Source organism: Rana temporaria, chromosome 5, assembly GCF_905171775.1.
Source record: "Rana temporaria chromosome 5, aRanTem1.1, whole genome shotgun sequence".
In the NCBI taxonomy this organism is placed as follows: domain Eukaryota; kingdom Metazoa; phylum Chordata; class Amphibia; order Anura; family Ranidae; genus Rana; species Rana temporaria.
Window position 1 is genome coordinate 211671461 of NC_053493.1, and position 25947 is coordinate 211697407.

At 43.4% G+C, this 25947-nt stretch overlaps 1 protein-coding gene across 1 annotated transcript in view; it reads left to right on the forward strand.

Annotated features, from left to right (window-relative positions):
- OTULINL (OTU deubiquitinase with linear linkage specificity like) overlaps window positions 1-25947 on the forward strand; it is a 71469-nt gene that overhangs the window by 40318 nt on the left and 5204 nt on the right. Inside the window, exons 5-7 of the mRNA XM_040353530.1 lie at window positions 1226-1375; window positions 2177-2305; window positions 22252-22521. Coding sequence (XP_040209464.1) covers window positions 1226-1375; window positions 2177-2305; window positions 22252-22521 — 549 coding nt within the window. The remainder of the gene's footprint in view (window positions 1-1225; window positions 1376-2176; window positions 2306-22251; window positions 22522-25947) is intronic.

The window sequence follows — 25947 nt, forward strand, 5'->3', positions numbered from 1 at the left end:
AATCAAATCCATATTTCAGTATTGAAAAGGTACATTATATATTTAAAGGATAATTCTTTGAATTGCCTCTGTTCCTTATTTCAGTGTCAATAAAACACCTGTTAACCCCCCTGGCGGTGTTCCCGAGTCTGACTCGGGGTTAGATTTTCATGCTGCGATCGGTAACCCCGATGCCACCGCGCTGTGTGAGCGAGCGTGTGCTCGCTCGATTCACACAGCGTCCTCCTGTGCCGCCGATCTCCATTCCCTGCGACTTTGTGTAATAAAAAAAAGCTTTGATCCATCGCTGGCTTGTACGCAATTTTTAGGAATTTCGCCAAGGCACCCTGGTTAAAAAAGTAAGCAACATACCAGGGATTGGATAATTTTTTCTTAAAGATGAACTCCAGTCTGGGGAAAAAAAAAATTAAAAGCCAGCAGCTACAAGTACTGTATTTTAATATGACACCTGTCCAGGGATCCTGGCACCCATGAGCCGATTCATTAATTGGCTTCTGGTGCAGGCACTGCTATTGCTAGCAAGGAAAACCAGCAGTGAAGCCTTCAGGCTGGTTTCCTACAGCGCAAGCGCGAGCCACGCTGCACTTTCTGAATGGTCCTGCTGTCTTCTGGGACCTATGTGTGTCCCAGAAGTCAACAGGAGGAGGTGCCGGAAATGCTTGTAGGTGCTTGTAAGTGAGAGTGGGTACCTGTCAAAACCAAGTACCCGCCCCCCCAAAAGAGCCAAATGTGGCAGCTGAGGGTACAGAGCTTCTCCTTTTGGGTGGAGCTTTGCTTTAAAGAAGGTATCATAAAAACATGCAAAACATTGTATTATTCCCTAGGGAGCCAAGTGCATATAATAGTTGGCCCAGTTAGGAAATAAAAACCCCTGTTTATAGGTGTTTCTTATTTGGGAGCTACAGCACAGCACTAAGTGTTAGTGTGAAACGCGTCAGCTGGGTGTTCTAGTTCTGCTATGGCTTGTATTTTTTTTTATCCTGTTTTACCAATAAAGGCAACAAAGATTTTTTGGAGTGCGGCTGTCCAAATACATTTCTTCATTTTTGCTACTCGCATTGCCAGCACCCGTGGCATTTTACTATTACATATTTAAGAAGATGCCAAACCATGATATGTGAATTCCTTACTCAGATTTGGTATCACCATATGCTTACGTTTATTATCACACTTTTTTTAAACGAAACAATTATATATTATTGCTATATATCACTTTTGTCAACAGACATATGAAGACTTGTACTGGAACCATCACATCAAAACTTTGCAGTATGTAAAACAGGACAATTACTGTGTTCTTCGAGCTGTCATGTTCCAGGTTTTTAGTCAAGGAATGCCCTTTCCTGGATGGATGAAAGAAAAAGATATCTTAAAGGTATTTGTGCTTCAGTATTTTTTTTAAGCAAATTAAATCTTTTACATAGCATACAATTCGTTGACTGTTTTTTCCCCCATAAATTTCAATAAGAACAAGCCAAGTAAACATGTTAGTATCAGCCTAGGAAACAACTTTCTTTTGTATACAAAGGTGCCAGAACCTGGTCATACACAGAGGAATAGAAATTATGGTGGTGGTGGGCAAGGGGGATAAGGTTTTGTCCAACTTACAATGATTTATTAAGGAAAGCTTGGTGTATTCATCCCTGTCACATGGGTATCGAGGCGGAGCCAGGATCGACCGCATCAGATCCTGGTGTCCTTTTATGGTGTCCGGTATTCACGGAGGAGATTTTTCTCCTCTGTGTGTCTGTTTATGAAGCGGAGTAGATCGCTTCACCCTTGGAGGAGTGAAGTGATCTTCCAACGCTTCAAACAGTGGAGAACGGCCCCTGATACTGGAATCTCGTGAGACTTTACAAGATTACTGTACCAGAAATTCACTGAAACCCTGAGATGTCAGTTTATTGAGCAGTCATAAATTATCACCGCTCAGTACACTGACAGACGGTGTGGTTAATGTAATTAAAATAACGAGTCCCCCTACATAATATATATATGTATACACACACACACACACATTATATATATATATATACATGTACTGTATTTTCCGGCGTATAAGATGACTTTTTGGATGCAAAAAAAATGCATCCAAAGTCGGGGGTCGTCTTATACGTATGGAGGAGAGTGGTGTGGCAAATTTGAAACAATTTTTTTTTGTTTATTATTTGCATAGCTTCCCGAAAAGCTTCTGTATTCTCAAGGATGTAATTGGATACAGCAGTTTAGCTTTGGACATGAGAAGTATACAGGTCCAAAGGTCTATGGAAAACTGCGAAGCTGTCTAGAGATCTTCAAAAACCAGGTAAACACACTTTTTAAAATTTTAATTAATTGATATGCTTTTAGTCTAATGACCGTATAAATAGCAGTTTAAATAATACTAAAAGTTTTATTAAATAAAATTGTGCAAAGAGCTGTGCAAAATGCAGTAGATAGAAACTAAACAGACTGCCGTATACTAAAGTCAGATAAGTGACTGATGTCATTTGCCCTATTGAATACGTCTGCTGCCCATTTTCGAGTCTGTTTAGGTCCACAAAAACAAACCGAAAAGGTGTCCACCCGTTTACATCTGCCCACATCTGAGTCTGCAGACTAAACAGAAACAAATGTTTACAGATCGCATGCTGACATGGAATGCAGTTCATCCATGTGAAAGAGCCCTAAGTATTCTATGGCTCTTAGGTTGTTTTTGATAAGATAACAAGCCACACAGCAGAAATCGGAGCTTAAAGGGGTTGTAAAGGTACAATTTGTTTTCCTAAATAGCTTCCTTTACCTTAGTGCAGTCCTCCTTCACTTACCTCATCCTTCGATTTTGCTTTTAAATGTCCTTATTTCTTCTGAGAAATCCTCACTTCCTGTTCTTCTGTCTGTAACTCCACACAGTAATGCAAGGCTTTCTCCCTGGTGTGGAGTGTTGTCCTTGCCCCCTCCCTTGGACTACATGAGAGTCAGGGTGCCCACTAACACACAGCTCCTTTCTCTATCTGCAACGTAGAGAGCACCCTGACTCTCCTGTAGTCCAAGGGAGGGGGTGAGTATGACACTCCACACCATGGAGAAAGCCTTGCATTATTGTGTAGAGTTACAGACAGACGAACAGGAAGTGAGGATTTCTCAGAAGAAATAAGGACATTTAAAAGCTAAATCAAAGGATGAGGTAAGTGAAGGAGTACTGCACTGCAAGGTAAAGAAAGCTATTTAGGGAAAAAAAATTGTACCTTTACAAGCCCTTTAATACTATACATTAGAATAACGTGGAAACTCTGGTGTATCAGTTCTGTTTTAGACAACAAATAATATAGGGCTTCATTTACTAAAACTGGATTGCAAAATCTGGTGCAGTTCTGCATAGAAACCAATCAGTTTCAGGTTTTATTGTTAAAGCTTAAAGCGGATGTGCGCTGAAAAAAAAATATTAAAAGCCAGCAGCTACAAATACTGCAGCTGCTGACTTTTAATATTAGGACACTTACCTGTCCTGGAGTCCAGCGCCGTCCGCAGCAGAGGACGAGCGACCGCTCGTCTTTCTGCTGCTCCCCCCGCCATCCTCAGTGAGGGAACCAGGAAGTGAATCGCTCCGGCTTCACTGCCTGGTTCCCTACGGCGCATGCGCGAGTCGCGCTGCGCCCGCCGATTGGCTCCCGCTGTGTGCTGGGAGCCGAGTGTTCCCAGCACACAATGGGGGGGCGACGGCAGGGGTCAAGTCCTGGGGAAAAAAGTGTGGGAACTCCCACCCAAGATCCACTCCCCCACCAAAAAAAAAAAAATGATACGCTCATATGCATAATTGCTAAACCGCATGTTTTTTTAAGCAAGTTCTTTCTAAATCCCGCGATAACTCGCAGCAGACCTCCGGAATGTCTCCTGGGAACAATGACAAAAGCTCCCAGGAGACATTGCGGCATCGAGGAAGTGACGGAATACCTGCACACTACCCGATGAATCCATATACAGGAAGCGGCCAGTAACATAAAGGATTACTAAGGTTCGCCTGCCCCTGACAATGACTCAAGCTGGGCATCGCCGTTTAGTGAAGGATTGGCTCGGGCAGCTCGGCTGCTCGAGTCCTGCAAAGGGAACTGCGTTCCTGCTGTGAAAAAAGTGCAGGAACTCCGTTCCCGCAGGACTAGAGCCCTGGGCGACGGGATGTGATGCAATGCCCATCTTTTGCCCGTGAATGCTGGGCCGGAAGTGGGTGCAAATACCTGTCTTTAGACAGGTATCTGCACCCCCCTCCCCCCTGAAAGGTGTCAAATGTGACACCGGAGGGGGGGAGGGTTCCGATCAGCGTGAGTTCCACTTTAGGGTGGAGCTCCGCTTTAATTGAACAAGCTTAAGTTAGAAGCTAATGGCTATCATGCAGATCTGCACTAGATTTTGCACTTACCAGTTTTAGCCTAGGTTCACATTGCAGCGATTTGGCAGCTATTGCCGGCAATTGCACCGCCCGAATCGGTGCGATACTGCATTCCCAAAAGTAGGTACTGTACTACTTTTGGCGACTTTGGGGTGTGATTTGTATAGACATCTGTGCAGGAACCCACACAGATGTCTCTCTAATCGCCCCCAAATTTGGACTGACATGCAGGAATTAAATCTTGCGAGTTCAGCTGAATTTGTACAATTTCAATCCCGCTGTCAGTGTGAGCCTGGGCTCAGTAAATCAACCCCATAGTCTCTTGCGATAGTTTCCCTGACAGGAAGTTATTGCTGAAAAAATGCCTCTTAATTAATGCATAGATCATACCAAAATGATTGCATTCTGACATGGGTAGTTCCAGTTAAAGCTACCTTTGTCACCTTTTTGTTTTCTCTACATTTGCATTTTATTGATATTGCTATGTCTTTATTGTTATGTCTCATTATTGCTGTTCTAGCAACCTATATTTAAGTTCTGCAGGTAAGCTATGAAAAGGAAATACAGCAGGAGTCAAATTTTTTTTGCATGATTTCTTCCTTGGTCTAATGCCTCGTACACACAACTGAGAATCTCGTCGTAAAAGAAACGTCGTTTTTCTCGACGAGGTTCTTGTCAAGCTTGAAGAGATTCTTGTCAAGCTTTCCTTGCATACAGGTGAAAAAGTGTTACCGCGCTAACAAATTAACACATCTAAATAAAAATACAAATACAGAATAATAAAGTGAGCTGCAACAAATTTGTGATATACACACAGGAATACAGAAAGAGGGATTAGTTGCGCTAATGAAGTGAGAATTGAAACGGATATTCAATATCAACAAGACCAAACAATAAAAGTCCATAGAAAAGTCCTCAAATTGTATGGAATATATATGGTGAAAAAATAAACGATGCAGTGAAGCTAAACGTAACCACCACCGATGAGAAATTAATTAGGATGTGTGCTTACCAGAAGGCAAGCAAAATGAGCTTGCGGCTGAACCCCAGCCAGGGTCTTTAAAATGGAACTGCTGTCGACATCAGGGGTGAGGATCCTCCCAATTGGCAGAGTGGTATAGAAATTCCAAAGAAAAAAACTCACATAGTGATGTACCGTATTATACTGAGAGTTAACCATATAATAGCACACTGGAAAAGAAAGAACCACCACCGATAGGGAGCACCGTTAAGATTGCGTGCTTACCAGACAGATAAGCTTAATTGGCTTGCGGCTGAACCCCAGCCAGGGCCTTTACCGGAACTATCTCCACCTAACAGGTTCAGGGCTCCCCCAGTTTCCACAGCAACAGTTAACCACCGGAAAAATGAAATGAACCCACAATAGTGATGTACCATAAAGGAAGTTGTGGTTTAATAAATAAAAGTTACACTTACAAGAAATGTCATTCAAAAACGTTAAAAGGTGAGCCGGCCGGCTTGTATGATCACCCGTCCTCATGGACCGCAACGCTACGCGTCAGAGCGTCTCCTACCCGACGTACGTTTTGTCAAATAATGATGTCGTCTGGGGAGACGAATGAGACGACGTCGGGTAGGAGACGCTCTGACGCGTAGCCCTATTCGCGAACGTTTTACGCAAACAATGTAAAATTTGACGCTGGTCCGACGTCCATACTTAAAATTGAGTACGCCTCATATAGCAGGGGTAACGTTATGCCGAAAAAAGCCTTATGGAAACGATGTAAAAAAATGCGCCGGCCGGACGTACGTTTGTGGATTGGCATATCTAGCTAATTTGCATACTCGACGCGGAAATCGACAGAAGCGCCACCTAGTGGCCAGCGTAAATATGCACCTTAGATCCGACGGCGTACTAAGACGTACGCCAGTCGGATCTAGCTCAGCTTCAGGCGTATCTTGTTTTGTGGATACAAAACAAAGATACGCCGGAGCAACCTAGAAGTTATGCGGCGTATCAATAGATACGCCGTCGTAACTTCTTCGTGGATCTGGCCCTGAGTTTTTAAAGCTGAAGCTTATAAGTCAGCAGGATTCTAAGCCTTGCTACCTTTAATTTTAGTGTGTAGGCGCGTTTAGGTGGTTAAGTGTTTTTTCAGCCAAAACTCTGCTGCTCCAAGACACAATGGCTGTGTTTTTTTTTTTTCTGCCTCTAAACTCCTATGTGTGCATGGGCACATAGGCTAACATTCAGCCCTGGTACACATTGATGCGATTTGACATGTCAAACTGCATGCCAAATCAGCAGCAATTGCTGGCAATGGCAGCGTCCAAATCGGTGCAGCGCTGCATTGATTCCCAAAAGTAGTTTCTGTACTACTTTTGGCGAAGTCGGGACTGACATGCAGGAATGAAATCATTTAATTTCAGCTGAACTTGCACGATTACATTCACGCAGTCAGTGTGAACCTAGGCTCAAGTGCATTTAGAGACAGGTAAAAAAAAAAGTGAACGCCCCTAAGAACCAGCAGAAAAAGTCAAGTGTGCATAAGGCTTTAAAGTAATTGTAAAGTCTTGTTTTTTTTTTTTTTTTTTATTAAAATTAAACAAGTTTTTACTTAAAATATGTGAAAAATTAGCGCTACCCGTGAGCTTAGTGCTAATATTTGCTAAAAATTTCCCTTGCTTATATCCAAATATCGTTTGAGTGGTGAGTACTTTTGCATGTATGTTCATATACATTTGCTAAGTTTTCATTAAAGAATGAAATACTGTATCGGGAAAATTCATATATGTGTATGTCATTACTTAAAGTGGAGGTTCACCCTAAAGCAATTATAATAACATTACATCCAGCATACTTCTGACATGTACAGTATGCTGGTATTTTTTTTTTTTCGCTGTACATACCGTTTTATTGTTATTTCCCCCCCGGCTTCCGGGTTCTGATTCCCGCAGGACTGGGCGTTCCTATTCAGAGGTAGATGATTGACGTCTGGTGAAAAACTTCCCAAGGCGCCATAAGGATAGGATAACAAGTAGCACAGGGAGGTATAAAAAGACTGACGAGCACCAATGAGGCAGCTTCCTGATGTCGCATTAAGTTGCGAAATGCATAGAGGCTGCGGGACCATTGCCAGCTCGTCATGTCCAGTCTGAGTATAACAAGGCTGGGAACGCAGGCGACAAAGTGAGGCATCACACCCGCGGACCAGGACATACTCGTACATTTGTATACTCCTATTTACGGCTGGATTAGCTCAGTGCCGGCTCCCAGGCACTTTTACATTGGATATAGAACGAGACTACAGCCAAAGCAATGGGAGTGATTGCTGATAAACCTGAGAGAGGGAGTGGTTATCCATATGAACCAAAGGCAGATTTCTGGGTCCATCTGGTGAGTGGCCATTTTATCCGGTGACGGCGTAGGCACTATTTGCGGTGAAGGTGGAAACATAGCTCTGCATCACTGCAAGAAATTATCTATTAAGGACTTTCTTAGCACATATACATATATATTTTTGTATTTGTTTTTTCGTATATAATACATTTTTCTTGCTTTCTTGGGGCACATTCAATCTGTGGATTGTAATAGTAGCATATTTGAATTTTTGGGTTTTTTTTTCAATTTTTTTTTGATGGATTGAGAAATTCATATGTTATAGTTTGGCACAGGGCACTGTATTGGTATTCATTGCACACCATTTGTTGATTGTTTGCACATCAATTAATAATCATAGACACATGTACATACTTTTTGTTTTTCGAGTAACAAGTTCACAGGATCAGTCGTGGTAAAATGTTTACATAAATATAAGTTAGCGCAATACACTTCACAAATGCATAAGGCGTGTCACCAGTTTTTCGCAAATAGCCGGCCTGCGAGTCGGCTCTATACGGCGCCTGCGCCCGCCGTGTAGAGCTAACTGCGCAGGCGCCATATAGAGCCGACTCGCAGGTCGGCTATTTATGGAAAACTGGTGACGCGCCTTATGCGCCTTGGGAAGTTTTTCACCAGACGTCAATCATCTACCTCTGGATAGGAAGGCCCAGTCCCGCGGGAATCAGAACCCGGAAGCCGGGGGGAAAATAACAATAAAACGGTATGTACGGCGGAAAAAAAAAAATACCAGCATACTGTACATGTCAGAAGTATGCTGGATGTAATGTTATATAATTGTTTTAGGGTGAACCTCCACTTTAAGGTGTTAAGAAATGTTGTTGCTGTGGTGCATAAAAAAAGGGGGGTGGGGGGTTGGCTATGCGATTTAAATTTGGAATTCTGGATGAAGTACTTGATAAGAATTCTGTTGACATTACCAGCCTTAACTTAGAAATTAGAGCAATGAGAAAGCAGCTAGAGCTTCATGACTTGGCCATCGAAAGCATGAGCGCAGTGCTCACAGGGTTATGCAAGGTAACAAAGGATTATGAGTCTTGCACCTGGATAGACAATACCAGTATGGAGGTGTCCGAATATTTTGACATAATTGCTCAGCACAGGAAGGAGGTTGACAAGTTACAGGTTAAAGAAAGGGACCTTGCTAAGATTTGGAACCCCCTGGATAACGTGGGAGGGTTTGGTTTCGGTGGAGTTTTTTCTGGATTAAGGATATTGCTATGTTTATTATAATGATTTTGCTTCTAGCATTACTCCTGTATGCCTGCTTTAAGTTTGTAAAGTTGAACAAAATATAAGCTGCATACCCACCCAATAAAAATCAGACACTCACTGCAGTGTGAACCGTGCCTCAAATAGTGAGAAAGATGGAAATATCGAAAAATGCATTTTGCCATAATGTTTCCAAAATTAACATTTACCTTTATCTTCACAGTCTCGGATGTTTCAGAGAACAATATTTATATTGATCTCTCACTACAAGAATGTCTCACAAGTGTTATTTTTATGTCAAGTTGCAGTAACCCATATGCGGGAATGGCTTCTGTAATATTTCAGACTTGGGTAGAAGAAAATGTTCCTTTGAAGTGAAAGATTCCCATAGCTCGCAGACGTCACCAAGCCTAAGGTGCTTGATAATGTTTGTCACTAAAAGTTCAAAGGTGTTACTTCATATGGCTTATATGAAATTCAAATATAGCAAATATTTCAATGTTGGCCTAATTGTATCTTTACCTGTTTGCAAAGTTTTGTTAACTCTAAGTGCCGGTTCACACAGGGGCAACCCGACTTACAGCGCAACTTTGCAAGGTGATTTGGAGGTGACTTCAGTGCGACTTCAGCGTGACTTTGAGCAACTTACAACGTGACTTAAAGTTGCCTCCAGGACAGGCGACTTTGGCTGTGGCCAATCACAGAATAATTAGCTTTGTGGGAGGGAGAGGTTTGCCTGGGTAAACTATTTTCTTTTTCCTGTAAAGTTGCTTTAATATAGATGGAGATCTGACTTGGAGGCAACTTCCATTGAAATCAATGGGTACAAGTTGCCTAGAAGTCGCCTTGAAGTAGTACAGGAACCTTTTCTGAAGTCGGAGCAACTTCAGTAGTGTACAGTAAGACATCTCTCATTCACTTCAATGGAATTTCTTATGTCCAGCGACTTGGGGCAACTTGAGGTCTGACAAGTTGGATCCCAAGTCGCTGTAGTGTCAACCGGCATTGATACTACTTTGAACTCGTGCTACTTTACTTGAAGTAGCGCAATTTCAAGGTAGCAAGATCAGCATGATTTCAGATGGTACTTGATAGACATTTACTTCATACACAGATGTCTATTGAAATCGCACCTGAAATCGGCAAAAGTAGTACAGGACCTACTTTTGCAAATCGGTGTGGCGCTGCAAAATCAGTGTCGCACCGATTGGAACAGTGTCATTGCCGCCAATAGGCTGAGACTTTGATCTCTCAAATCGCATGACAAATCGCTCCAATGTGAACCTAGGCTTAGGGTCACAATTATATGGTATTCATTACCATCAGAATATCCATGTCCACATGTATGATGCTGTATGAAAACAGGTGCTGTATGAAAACGAAGTTGCCCTTTTAAGTACAATGCATTAATTGTTATCAGACATTGTAATCCTGTAAACAGGGTGGGTGAGTGGTAAATCCCTCTCTTCATTGCTTGTTTTATATTTTCTTACAACCACAAGGAGGGATACATAACACAAACACAGTAATATTGGAAAGTGCCATGGTCAATTGGAGAAAGGTAAAACTGTCAAGTATACTTTTTTTACATTGATTATAATGTAGAAACATCAATGTATGTGTTTGAAGCTTAGAAACCACAATATATATATATATATATATATATATATATATATATATATATATATAATTTCTCCAATCCTTTATCAGTAGAGCAGATCGCATAATACACATACAGTACATTGATGTCTCGGTCAGATACTTATCCATCCCAATGTCTGCAGTTTCTCTTGTTCTCCCCTTAATAGCAATGCAGGTTGCGTGTCCTGAAACCAACCTGACTGGTTTTGTCAGTCCTTGTTGCAGGCTGTACAGGGACAGGTACAAGAATTTACAAGTACGTGTCTCAAAAGGCAAACAGCTGTGCCGTTATTTTCCCTCATCATACAAGTCCTGGGAGAACCCACCCCGCTACACCATTTAATGGCACATACCATTCCAAATGATTTATGGTATAATATATGAAACATTATTATATATTTTTGATATACTGTGTATGTGTGTGTATATAGATATATATATATATATATATATATATATATATATATATATATATATATATATATATATTAGGGCTGCTACTGATTAAAATTTTCGTGTTCGATTAATCGATTTTTTTTTTTAAATAGATTAATCGACTAATTTCGATTAATTATAACGCACATACAGATCCAACTACTTTTAGCTGATCTCCTCGCAGGCTGATTCCCATTGCAGCTACCAACCACTGGAAAAATAGATAGCAGGATACAAAAAACGCACAAAGGCAGCGCTCGATGGGAATAGAATTAAAACTTTTATAGACTTCAAGTAGGTAACAAAATAAATAATGCACTGATAAAATCGATGTAGCTACATAAACTGTAAAAATAGTGCGAGTAATACCAAACGGTAGCAAAAACAGTCATAAAAACATGTAGCTAAGTATGATACTGGTATAAAAATGTGTACGATACCACTGCTGAATCCAGATGAGGAGGGGTTAACATCAGTCCATCGGCATGTAGATGTCCCGTGAAAGGAACTATCACAACTCCCAGTGGATGGCTGTAGAATCCCAGGTTAATAGAGGTAAGTGATAGAGGGAAGTATAACAGCCCTTGCGTGTGGCAGATAGTAAGGTCCCGCCGGCATGCAGATATGAAGGCACAGCAAAGGAGCCCTTCAGATGGACACGGCAAGCCCCGCCGGTGTCCGTGACGTCACCGGATCTCCGACTAAACTCCCTGAAGACCCGCAAGCTGGCAGAGAGGTGAGTACCGATCAAAATAATTCTGATCGATTAAAAAAAATTAAGATTAATCGAGGAATTAATAGTTAATTTCCACAGCACTAATATATATATATATGTGTGTGTGTGTGTATGTACAGTATCTCACAAACGTGAGTCTTTTCATGTGACAACACTGAAGAAATTACACTTTGCTACAATGTAAAGTAGTGAGGGTACAGCTTGTATAACTCAACACACAGCCATTAATGTCTAAACCTCTGGCGACAAAAATTAGTACACCCCTAAGTGAAAATTTCCAAATTGGGCCCAAAGTGTCAATATTTTGTGTGGCCACCATTATTTTCCAGCACTGCTTTAACCCTTTTGGGCATAGAGTTCACCAGAGCTTCACAGGTTGCCACTGGAGTCCTCTTCCACTCCTCCATGATGACATCACGGAGCTGGTGGATGTTGGAGACCTTGCGCTCCTCCACCTTCCGTTTGAGGATGTCCCACAGATGCTCAATAGGGTTTAGGTCTGGAGACATGCTTGGCCAGTCCATCACCTTTACCCTCAGCTTCTTTAGCAAGGCAGTGGTTGTCTTGGAGGTGTGTTTGGGATTGTCATCATATTGGAATACTGCCCTGCAGCCCAATCTCTAAAGGAAGGGGATTGTGCTCTGCTTCAGTATGTCACAGTACATGCTGGCATTCATGGTTCCCTCAATGAACTGTAGCTCCCCAGCACTCATGCAGCCCCAGACCATGACACTTCCACACTTGACTGTAGGCAAGACACACTTGTCTTTGTACTCACTTGACAACATCTGAATCAAATAAGTTTATCTTGGTCTCATCAGACCACAGGACATGGTTCCGGTAATCCATGTCCTTAGTGGAAGGTGCTATTGAGGGCGCTAACATTTATAATAGGATACCTGCCTGAATAGGGACGGCAGGTAATAGATAATACTAGTGAATCTATTACAAAAACAATAGTGAATAGTCTCGCATTCAAACAATATGTTACATACATGTAGTATGAGAAAAACCATAAACCATAAATAAAGATAATCAAATGTACAAAACAACCAAATTATTTGCCGCTAGGCTGATGAAAAACACCATATACAAAAGTGAAAATAAAGTTTGTAGTAGGAAATGATCATAAAGGAGAAAATTCTTCTATGGGTGATCATGCAATCAAATTTCCAGGAGGTAGAAAAACAGCCTTCACCAGCTAATTGACTTCACCCGAAGTGCTCTGAATATTCAAATGCGCTTACCACAATGATTGGACCACTTAATGAAAAGTAGGTCTCATACGCTGAGCAGGTATAAGTGCCTGCACACTATTAGGCTCCGTACACACGTCCGAGATACTCGACGGGCAAAACACATCGTTTTGCTCATCGAGTTCCTTGTGAAGCCGCCGAGGATCTCGGCGAGCCAAAGTTTCCCATTGACTAACGAGGAAATAGAGAACATGTTCTCTATTTGGCTCGACGAGATCCTCGTCGGTTTCCTCGGCGAAAAAGTGTACACACGACCGGGTTTCTCGGCAGAATACGGCTCCCATCGAGTTTCTTGCTGAATTCTGCCGAGAAACTCGGTCGTGTGTACGGGGCCTAAGACAGTATCTGGAACGTTGGTTTCAGTAGTAATGCTGATGATTGGAACCACAATAAGAAACAAAAGAGGGAATCTCATAGTGCATTACCTTTTGTTTAAAAAACATATTTTAAAAAAGCCGATTGGCCGCTTACTTGAAAATGTACCTGCCTGGCACTAGGACTGCTGGCGTGATTGTCTCATATTAAGGAAACGTCGCTCGGATCCTTCAGAAAAGACCTGGAAGGTCTTGGGCTAGGCAGCAGTAGCAGGTGCCGAGATCAGCTGTGTGCAGGGTGACCAGAAGGAAGCCGCCGACAATTGTTTCATGCTGTGCACGTCATCAGGGGGCTTCAAAATCCATGTCCTTAGTCTGTTTGCGGGCTGTGTTGTGCAACATCTTTAGAAGAGACTTCCTTCTGGGATGACAGCGGACCAATTTGATGCAGTGTGCAGTGTATGGTCTGAGCACTGACAGGCTGACCCCCCACCCCTTCAACCTCTGCAGCAATGCTGGCAGTACGTGTAGCGCTACCCCCTCAGCAGCCGCTGGTTAGATTGGGTCGGCATGTTATGTTACCTCTGTGATGTGTCTAGGGAATGTCCAAACAGCAGAGTGTCTTTTTCTGTGCTTTTATTCTTGCCCAACATGGCAAACAATTAACTTGAGGTAGATAGAGATAGGTTGGTGAAGAAGAGAAATTGCAGATTCAGGCCTAGATAGAACTGAAGCAGTCCTGCTTAAAATAGCACTCTCGCTTTCGTCGCCCCTCAGCCGAGGGGGTATAGTATACCTGGACAGGCCTCTCACACCGACCTGGCAGCCAGGGTATCACTCAGAACCTTGAGAAGGAACAAGTCTCTGCCACAGACTTGGCTGAAATGAGGATAGAAGAGGAACCTCTGCCACAGGCCCTTTTCTCTGTAAGGTAGGTAATACAGCAAATCCTTCTCAGTACTGTAATTTGCCTGAATCTCCCTCAGGTGGCCTCTCAAATGGTCACCGTGATCCCCGATGGATTGTCTAGGCCCTGTTGGATCGCCTGCCTCCGGGCTCACCTCAGACTGACTCCCCATCGAACAGCACAACTCGCTTGGGATCTTCTTCCGAATCTTGGGGACCCAGTCGATCACTGGGGCCCCTTCACAGTTTCAGTTGCTCCAGGCCAAGAGGGCCCAGAACCGAGAACTCCGCGTAGCACGTGCACCCCGGCCTGGTAGGCCATATCGCCGGAGCCCGTGATGTGCGCACACCCTAAAGGTGGGTGCCGGAACCAGGAACAGAACACCACAAAAATGACGTCCGCTGCCACAAGACAAATGGCTAATTGGGCCCAATTTGGCCATTTTTACTTAGGGGTATACTCACATTTGTTGCCAGCTGTTTAGACATTAATAGCTGTGTGTTGAGTTATTTTGAGGGGACAGCAAATTTTCACTGTTATACAAGCTGTACACTCACTACTTTTTTTTTTTAAAACAATTTTTATTAGTTTTACTTTGACATACACTTCCGGAAAGGAAGAAAGGGAACATTGGTTGTCACAAAGTCAGCATGAGGTGGCATAGAAACAAACATTTCAAACCCCCATGTCCCGTCCCCTCCCGGAACATAGCTGCACCAGTCCCTCAACGGAGGGGTAATTTGTCGCCAGGTGACCCAGCCTGAGCCCAAGCTGGTCCACCGGCGCAAACATTTGGCTGTCAGCAAAAGGAACAGATAGAAACATGAAATATCATACACCGCCAACATTCACTCCAGCTCTCACCCACATTCACTCATACTGACCTCCCGACCCCTCCCACCCACACACACACACCCCAGCCCAGGCCGCCCGGAGCCCCCCCCCGCCCACAGCCAGTTATGGCTGAGAGAGAGGGGTATCTCCCCAAAAGGAGTCAGCTATGTCCAACCAGGGCTGCCAAATCTTGTAAAACTTCTTGGGACAGGCCCTACCCTTATATATACACTTAAACATAGGTAATACCTTATTCACCATACGATACAACATTTGGGTATTCGGGGCAGAGGCACTCTTCCAATGTAACAAAATCAGTTTCCTGGCATAGAATAGCACAATTCGTATTAAAGTTCGAGCATGGGTGGTAGGTACAGAGTCATTTAGCACCCCCAACAATCCGGTCTCCGGGGCGAGGGGAACAGAGATGTGTAAAGTGTCCTTGAAAAAAGAAAATAATTCCCTCCAATATAATAAAACAGCTGGACATGACCAAAACATATGTGAATAGTTGGCCTCGGTGGAGTCACACCTGGGGCAGGAAGCACAGGGATTCAGACCCATACGAGCCAACCTGGCAGGGGTATAGTGCAACTGGTGGATGAACTTAAATTGTATGTATTGATCATTAGAGCCTATAAGATCAAGGAAGCACGCCTCCGAGGCCTCCTCCCACCCCTCCTCGGACAGCCCCGGAATATCCACCTCCCACTTCCTTTGAGCAATTTGAAAGGGTGTAACCCCCACTGACTGTAGGCGTGTATAGAACGTTGTGACCAATTTCTCTATATCTGAGTAGGACATGAGAGCCTCCAGAGGCGATTCTGTAAGCCCCTGGGCCAGACCCCCAAACTGTGCCCGAACCGCATGGCGGAGGGACATGTATCTGAATAGAAATTTCGCCTGTACCCCATTGCGAGCCCGCAATTCCTCAAATGAGAGAAACCGATCATTGATAAAAATGTGGGAAGCACGCGTGATCCCAACCTGGGTCCACCACCCAGAGTCGGGATGGCCCAGGAGCTCAGGGAAATTTGAATTATACCATAGGGGGGCCCTAGGAGATACCCCGCCTGAGTCAGTGAGCAAGCCATTGCCCTCGTGCCACGCCAACCAGCCCACCTCTGACGGAGCGTAACGGGAACATCGTCCCGCCTTTGACCTGAGAAGGTCATCGACCAACGAGTCCCTGGAGCCCACTTGAGCAGTCAGTAGAGCAGTGGAGCATGATGGGGAGGCCTCCAGGAACCAATCATAGACATACGTTAGTTGAGACGCTATAAAATACCGACGTAGGTTAGGGCAAGCCAGACCCCCCTCCAGCTTAGGCGCCTGGAGAGAGGCCCTGGCCAAGCGAGGGCTCGATCCCTGCCATAAAAAGGTGAAAAGGATCGAGTCAAGTTTTTTAAAAAGTTTCTTTAACAAAAAAATTGGGGATGCCCGAAACACATATAAAAATTTTGGTAGGTAAATCATCTTGAAAATGTTCACCCGGCCGATAAGGTTAAGCGGCAAGGAGGTCCAGGTTTTGAGCCTAGTCTCCATGTGTGTAACAATTGGGGTAAGATTTAGAGTTTCGTAGGAAGACAGGTCTGCGTTAACATTTATCCCCAAGTATTTAAAGGTAGGTTGAATGGACACTTTGGACCTTGAGAGGTAGGAATAATCAAGCATAGGGCCTATAGGGAATGCAACCGATTTTTCCCAACCAACTTTTAACCCGGAGACCTTCCCAAATTCCTCCACCACCCTCATCAGGGAGACAAAGGACCGCTCCGTACCGTCGAGGTAAATCAGGGCGTCGTCCGCGTATAGAGATATCTTCTCAGAGAGGGAACCGTAACAGATCCCAGCCACCTCCGCCGTCTGTCGCACCGCCAGAGCCAAAGGCTCAATGGCCAATGCGAACAGGAATGGCGAGAGCGGACAGCCCTGCCTGGTACCCCTCTGCAAAGTAAAAACTTCTGAGACATCTTTATTAGTGCTAACCCTGGCTTTAGGATTGGTGTACAGCAAGCGGACCCACCTGATGAATCGGGCACTAAAGCCCATTCGGTGCATGGCCTCCCACAGGAACGACCAGTTGACGGTGTCAAAGGCCTTTAGTATGTCTAAAGACAGCACCAAACCCCCCTTTTTCCTGGCCTCAGCCTTGTGAATGTGCAAATAGAGTCGCCGGATGTTGTCGTACGTACTCCTTCCAGGCATGAACCCCGCCTGATCTCTGTGTATAAGATGGAGAATAACCTTCTGTAACCTTAGGGCCAAAACTTTAGCCAGCACCTTCACATCACTGTTTAGTAGCGAAATGGGGCGGTACGACCCACATAGCAACTTGTCCTTGTCAGGCTTAGGGAGCACCACAATCAGGGCTTCACACATGGAGGAGGGGAGCTCACCCTCCTGCAGAGCCTGCCCAAACAAGGAGTACACTCACTACTTTACATTGTCGTAAAGTGTAATTTCTTCAGTGTTGTCACATGAAAAGATATAATAAAAGATTTACAAAACTGTGAGATACTATGTGTGATATATATATATATATATCTCTACACACAGCGGGTTAAAATAAGAACATGTCACCATTTTCCTAGGTAAGTATATTTCTAAAGGTACTATTGACATGAAATTGTCACCACATGTCGTTAACAGCCCATGCAATTCATACACACAAAGAAACCAAAACAAATAAGTTCAGAAATGTAAGTGATGTGTAATAAAATGTAATGACACAGAGAAAAGGTATTGAACACATGAAGAAAGGGAGGGTCAAAAAGGCATGGAAAGCCAAGACACCAGCTGAAATCTATCAGTAATTATAAAGCAATCCTTCCCCTTGTCAGTGTAAATGAATATCAGCTGATTCAGTCTCAACTGATGGCCTATATACAGTGCCTTGAAAAAGTATTCATACCCCTTGTATGAACTGTTGGCACTATATAAATCCTGTATACTAATAATGTTACAAGCAAAAACTTAAATGTATATTATTGTGATTTTATGTGATAGACTAACACAAAGTGGCACATACTTGTGAAGTGGAAGGAAAATGATTTTAAAATACTTTACAAATAAATATCTGAAAAGTGTGGCGTGGATTTGTATTCAGCTCCCCCTGAGTCAATACTTTGTAGAACCACCTTGCGTTGCAATTACAGCTGCAAGTCTTTTTGTCTCTACCATTTTTGCACATCTAGAGTGAAATTTTTGCCCATACTTTGCAAAATAGCTCAAGCTTTGTCAGATTGGATCGAGAGCGTCTGTGAACAGCAATTTTCAAGTCTTGCCACAGATTCTGGAATGGATTTAGGTCTGACTTTGACTGGGCCATTCTAACACATGAATATACTTTGATCTAAACCATTACTTTGTAGCTCTAGCTGTATTTTTGGGGTTTTTGTCCTGCTGGACAGTGAACCTCTGCCCCAGTTTCAAGTCTTTTGCAGACCCTAATAGGTTTTCTTCTAAGATTGCACTGCATATGACTCCATCCATCTTCCCATCAACTCTGACCTGCTTCCCTGTCCCTGTTGAAGAAAAGCATCCCCACAACATGTTTCACGATGGGGACGGTGGGTTTAGGGTGATTTTTAGTTTTCCGACACACAGCATTTTGCTTTTAGGCCAAAAAGTTAAATTTTGGTCTCGTATGACCAGAGCACCTTCGTCCACATGTTTCCTGTGTCCCCCACATGGCTTCTCGCAAACGGGAATTCTTATGGCTTTCTTTCAACAATGACTTCCTTGTCACTCTTCAATAAAGGCCAGATTTGTGGAGTGCACAACTAATAGACAGATTCTCCCACCTGAGCTGTGGATCTCTGCAGCTCCTTCACAGTTACCATGGGCCTATTGGCTGCTTCTTTAATTAATGCTCTCCTTGCTCTACCTGCCAGTTAAGGTAGATGGCCATGTTTTGGTAGGTTTGCAGTTGTGCCATACTCTCCATTTTCAGATGATGGATTGAACAGTGCTCCTTGAGATGTTCAAAGCTTGGGATATTTTTTCTTTTTCATACACCATGGGAGACAGAGGGTAATATTCATTACCTGCTGGGTTATACTTCATCTCCAGGTGAATGGACACTGGCAGACCAAAGGTCTATAGACAAGAAGTGATCCCCTATATAACCCCTCCCATACAGGAAGCGCTTCAGTTTGTGTCTGCAAGGTGGATGACATGGTTTGTTTGAACCCTCTAAACTCCAGGTCTCTAGTCCCAAAAACGATTCTTAAATGAATCCAAGGATTGACCAATCTGATCCATTTGACACAGGCTTTATATGCTTAGATAAATGGTACCCAAGCCTCACAAAGAAGACTCAAGATCCTGCAAGGTTTTGCCTGTAATGCGGCCTCCGTGCGCTGGACACTGCAAAGTGGAATCCTGGACACTACAGAGCCAAGGCATTCCTGCAGGGTGCTGTACAGGTCCAAGGGAGTAAACCCTAAACATGAAACGGGTACCCAGTCCTTGAAGGTCCTCAAGTGACAGGAACCCGCCATGATGAGTAAAGATTGGGCTCTTAGTTTCTAAGCTGCCCTGTGCCTGGACGGGTAAGTAAAACCCCCTTATTTACTTATTGTGGGGTGTCCCAGTGATTGTAACAATCAGTCAAGCTAGCTGTGTGCGGTGATCATACAGGAGAGTTTTGGGCTACCTGTGGGTGTTTGCAAAGTGTACCTTGTTTTGCTTGTGTCTGGCTGTTTTTTTTTACCTGTATTGTGCCGCATGATGGTTCGTCATGGCGCACGTGCATTCGCAAGTGTGCCGCTGGATAGCAGTTTGTTTGTTGGCGGGCATGGTGCACGGGGCTTCGCTGCACATGCGCAGTAGCTTTTATTTGGGCGTACGAAGATTCACTTCATGCATGAATACAGCCACGCCCGTTCGCCGGGACCACGCATGTACGCACGCACAGAACATTTCGGCGCACACCCAGCTTATTTTAGCTGTGTATGCCGAAGCATGCAGTGCTTCCAGATGGCAGCTGTGGGACACAGAGCAGACTCGGAACAGGCACTTGCAGCGGTTTATTTTTCCTTACCCGGGTCACGTGTTGCTTGGCAGGCTAAAGATGCTTATCAGGATTGTTGCATAGGGGCTTGATGAGCTCTATTAAAGGGTCTCCCTTCTGAGGTGTTTTAATACTACACCCAAGTACTCTCTTTTTGTGGCTAGTAAATGTCTTTAAAAAAGAGGAGCGAGACTAACACTACAGATAAAGGCACACCTATTTCGTCAGAAGTTCCTGACAAACCTAGTCATATCCCTAGTGTTGTAAGCCCTGAAGGACCAGAGGCTTCCAGGCAATCGGAGCCGCTTCGCCTATCTGGTATTGTGCCTACAGTCAATGCTGCTGCTTCACCCTTTATCATGAAGGATGAACTGTCCTCGGCCCTAGCTAGGTTGGAGCACAGGATTGCATCCCTAATGGCCTGCTATGGATTGGCAGGGGGGACCACTTTATTTCATAAAAGAGCGCATGCAGTATTTTAGTAGCGCTTTTTAGCTTTTGAATTCCAGAAAAGTTTAAAAAATACTGTGGTGGTAAGATACCGCTTTGTTAACAGAGCCTGCTGTCTTTTATTGAAACCTTGGCTTGAACCTTAGAGGGAAAGGAGGAGAGAGGATGATTCCCTGCTCTGAATCATTCACCTGTGTGTGAAAATGTAAGCCTGGACTCCTGAACCATGTAAATAACAGGCTGTAAAGCGTTTGTTAACCCCCCAAAAAAACAGATCCTGTTTCTTTTAAAGCCTGTTATACAGCACAGCGCATGTGCTGTGTCATTTTGGACCCCTGTATCACCTGAAAAACCTGGCTGATCCTGCCTGGCTATACCCTCCCCTCTGCAAATAGACCATGATAATCATGGCTGCTGAGCCCTGCCATCATGGTCCGTTTTGCATGCCTCCGTCATCCACAGCCTGCTATCTGTCACCTGTGTCCTCCCCCCTCCCTTCTTTGCCTGTCTCTGCTCGTTCAATGTGCAGTCCCCCCCCCCTTCCTGCTGCTATTTTTTCTTGTAAACAAAAAGTGTCAGAAGGGCTTTGTCTTCAAGTGGTTAGAAGAGTGGATGATGTGTGACATAAGCTTCTAAATGTTCTGCATTAAATGCCAGGACAGTTCAAAACCCCCCCCCCAAATTACCCCATTTTGGAAAGTAGACACCCCAAGCTATTTGCTGAGAGGCATGTTGAGTCCATGGAATATTTTATATTTTGACACAAGTTGTGGGAAAAAGACAAATTTGTATTTTTTGCACAAAGTTGTCACTAAATGATATATTGCTCAAACATGCCATGGGCATATGTGGAATTGCACCCCAAAATACATTGTTACTTCTCCTGAGTACGGGGATACCACATGTGTGAGACTTTTTGGGAGCCTAGCCGCATACGGGACCCCAAAAACCAAGCACCGACTTCAGGCTTTCTAAGGGTGTAAATTTTTGATTTCACTCCTCACTGCCTATCACAGTTTCGGAGGCCATGGAATGCCCAGATGGCACAAAAAAAAAATGACCCCATTTTGGAAAGTAGACACCCCAAGCTATTTGCTGAAAGTTATGGTGAGTATTTTGCAGATCTCGCTGTGTAAATTCCAGAAAATGTACCCTAGTTTGTAGATGCTATAACTTTTGCGCAAACCAATAAATATACGTTTATTGACTTTTTTTTACCAAATACATGTGGCTGAATACATTTTGCCCTAAATGTATGACTAAAATTGAGTTTATTAGATTTTTCTTATACCAAAAAGTAGATAATATAATTTTTTTCAAAATTTTTGGTATTTTTTCATATACATCACAGAAAATTAAAATCGCAGAGGCAATCAAATATCATCAAAAGAAAGCTCTATTTGTTTGAAAAAAATGGACGCAAATTTCGTTTGGGTACAACATTGCATGATCGCACAATTACCAGTTAAAGCAGCGCAGTGCCAAATTGTAAAAAGTCCTCTGGTCTTTAGGCTGCCAAATGGTCCAGGGCTGAAGTGGTTAAAGTATCAGGGTCACTTTTACCATGCGTTCTTCTCTCCATTATTTTGAGATTATTGTAATAGCATAAAAAAAGAATGTTTATATGTTTGTTTTTCTTTTTAAGAACATGCTATTAGGTTACATTACCGATACTGTGTTAGTTTTAATGAGCTTAACAGTTGTCTTTGCTTTCTGTTTTAGTGGGCGGAATTTTACAATTGTAAAGACCGGGTTGAAAGAAACAGAATGTGCAATTCCTTTTTTTCTGATGAAGCCACAGAGAATAAACTGTATGAAGCATTAAAATTCATTATGCTGTATTTGGTGATAGAGGCTTATGAAGATATAAAGTCAGCACAACACTCTCCATGCTTCTTTCATTTCTTGTTCTCACGGGACACATCAGCTGACCCTTTAAGCTACATGATGAACCACTTGAATGCAGTGGGCGATAAATCTGGACTGGAACAGGTAGTTTCTTAATGCTGTTTTTCCATTTTCCTACCACACAGTATTAGGACCCAATATGTGCAGATAACAAGAGCACTGGGAAACACACAAATTAAATGTGTCAATGTAGTGATCGCTTGTCTGCTTTACTTAGATACATAAGCAAAGTAGAGAAGGTTTCCATACAGTTGGGCTTGCTATACTTTTAACAATACACCTAAATTCTGAGGGCCACAACTAGACTGTAATATAAAAACTTAAAATATCTGCAGCCACATGTACTGTACATTCATAAATATTTAGACCCCCTTGACTTTTTCCAATTTTATGCTGCAGTTTAATTGTTTTCTCTCTAATCTACACTCAGTACCCCATAATGACAAAGTGAAAACAGAATTTTAGAAATGTCTGAACTTATTGAAAAGGAAAAACTGAAATATCACATGTACTTAAGTATTCAGACCCTTTACTCAGTACTTTGTTGAAGCACATTTGGCTGCAATTACAGCCAGAGTCTTTTTGGGTATGACACTGCAAGCTATGCACACCTGGATTGGGTGATTTTCAGCTATTCTTCTTCGCAAATCCTCTCAAGTTCAATCAGGTTGGATGGGGACTATCGGTGTCAGCCATTTCAGGTCTCTCCAGAGACAATCAATAGGGTTCAAGTCAAAGGCTATGGCTGGGCCACTCTAGGACATTCACAGAGTTGTCCCTAAGCCACTCATGTGTTGTCTTAGCTGTGTGCTTAGGATCGTTATTATGTTGGAAGTTGAACCTTCGGCCCAGTCTGAGGTCCTCAACTGTGGATTAGGTTTTCATTGAGAATATCTCTGTACTTTTCTCCATTCAGCTTTCCCTCAACCCTAATCAGTCTTCCATTCCTTGCTGCTGAAATACACACCTACTTCACTGTTGGGATATTATTTGGCAGGTGATGAGTGGTTTCCTCCAGGCATAAGGTTTAGAAGTGAGGCCAAACAGTTCAATCAGACCAGAGAATCTTGCTTCTCAGTCTGAGAGTCCTTCAGGTACTTTTTTTGCAAACTCCAAACGGGCTTTTATGTGTTTTGCACTGAGGAGTGGCTTCTGTCTAGCCACTCTGCCATAAAGCCTAGATTGGTGGAGGGCTGCAGCGATGGTTGTCCTTATGAAACATTGTCCCATCTCTACACAGGATCTCTGGAGCTCAGTCAACTCCTCCGATTGCTCAATTTGATTGGGCAACCAGCACTTGTCTTGGCTGTTCCAAACTTCTTCAATTCGAGAATTATGTAGGACACTGTGCTCTTGGGAACCTTCAGTGCAGCAGTGTAGCCTTCCCCAGATCTGTGCCTTGCAATAATCCTGTCACTGAGCTCTGCAGGCAGTTCCTTTTTCATGGCTTTTGCTCTGATACAGTATGCATTGTCAGTTGTGAGGCCTTTTAGACCCTTTTCACACTGGGGCGTTTTTTAGGCGCTTCGGCATTAAAAAAAGCGCATGTAAAGCGCCTGAAAGAAGCCTCATCTGCTTTCAGAGCCCTTTGACACTGCCAGTGCCCAAAAAACAGAGGTAAAGCTCCGCTAAGTCCCCTTTCACACCGGGGCGTTTTTCAGGCGCTTTGGCGTTAAAAAAAGCGCCTCAATGGGAAGGGGCGCTTTAGGAGCAGTGTATTCAACGCTCCTAAAGAGCTGTAAAGAAGCTGCTTGTAGTACTTTTACATTGGGATTTAAGATGAGGCTTCTTTCAGGCACTTTTTTTAATGCTAAGACCCCTTCCACACTGAGAGTTTTGCAGGTGCTTTAGTGTAAAAGCACTCAGGCTTTCACATTGGGATTGCAGATGCAGCTTCTTTCAGGCCCTTTTTTTTACGCTAAAGCGCCTGAAAAACACCCCAGTGTGAAAGGGGTCATATAGAGGTGTGTTCCTTTCCATATCATGTCCAATCAATTTAAATCAAGGTGCAGATACATCTCAGCAATGATCAAGAGAAATGGGAGGTACCTGAGCTAAATTTCAAGTGGTGTTACAAAGGGTCTGAATACATATGCCAATGTGATATTTCATTTTTTCCTTTTTTATATATATTTGCAAACATTTCTGAAATTATTTTTTCACTTTGCCATTATACTGAGTGAATATTTAACACTTCCGGGATAATCTCCTGTACCTTTACTGCTACAGCACAGCCCCACTGCACTGGATCACATATACAGTATCTCACAAAAGTGAGTACACCCCTCACATTTTTGTAAATATTTTATTATATCTTTTCATGTGACAACATTGAAGAAATTACACTTTGCTACAATGTAAAGTAGTGAGTGTACAACAGTGAAAATTTGCTATCCCCTTAAAATAACTCAACACACAGCCATTAATGTCTAAACCACTGGCAACAAAAGCAAGTGAAAATGTCCAAATTAGGCCCAAAGTGTCAATATTTTGTGTGGCCACTATTATTTTCCAGCACTGCCTTAACCCTCTTGTGCATGGAGTTCACCAGAGCTTCACGTTTTGCCACTGGAGTTCTCTTCCACTCCTCCACTCCAGGAGCTGGTGGATGTTAGAGACCTTGAGCTCCTCCACCTTCCGTTTGAGGATGCCCCACAGATGCTTAATAGGCTTTAGGTCTGGAGACATGCTTGGCCAGTCCATCACCTTTTACCCTCAGCTTCTTTAGCAAAACAGTGGTTGTCTTGGAGGTGTGTTTGGGGTTGTTATTATGTTGGAATACTGCCCTGCGTCCCAGTCTCCGAAGGGAGGGGAATCATGCTCTGCTTTAGTATGTAACAGTACATGTTGGCATTCATGGTTCCCTCAATGAACTGTAGCTCCCCAGTGCCTGCAGCACTCATGCAGCCCCAGACCATGACACTCCCACCACCATGCTTGACCGTAGGCAAGACACACTTGTCTTTGTACTGCTCACCTCGTTGCCGCCACACACGATTGACACCCTCTGAACCAAATAAGTTTATCTTGATCTCATCCGACCACAGGACATGGTTCCAGTAATCCATGTCCTTAGTCTGCTTGTGTTCAGCAAACTGTTTGCAGGCTTTCTTGTGCATCATCTTTAGGAGAAGCTTCCTTCTGGGATGACAGCCATGCAGACCAATTTAATGCAGTGTGTGGCATATGGTCTGAGCACTGACAGGCTAACCCCCCACCCCTTCAACCTCTGCAGCAATGCTGTCAGCACTCATACGTCTACTTCCCAGAGACAACCTCTGGATATGACGCTGAGCACGTGCACGCAACTTCTTTGGTCGACCATGGCGAGACCTGTTCTGAGTGGAACCTGTCTTGTTAAACCGCTGCATGGTCTTGGCCACAGTGCTGCAGCTGAGTTTCAGGGTCTTGGCAATTTTCTTATAGCCTAGGCCATCTTTATGTAGAGCAACAATTCTTTTTTTCAGATCCTCAGAGAGTTCTTTGCCATGAGGTGCCATGTTGAACTTC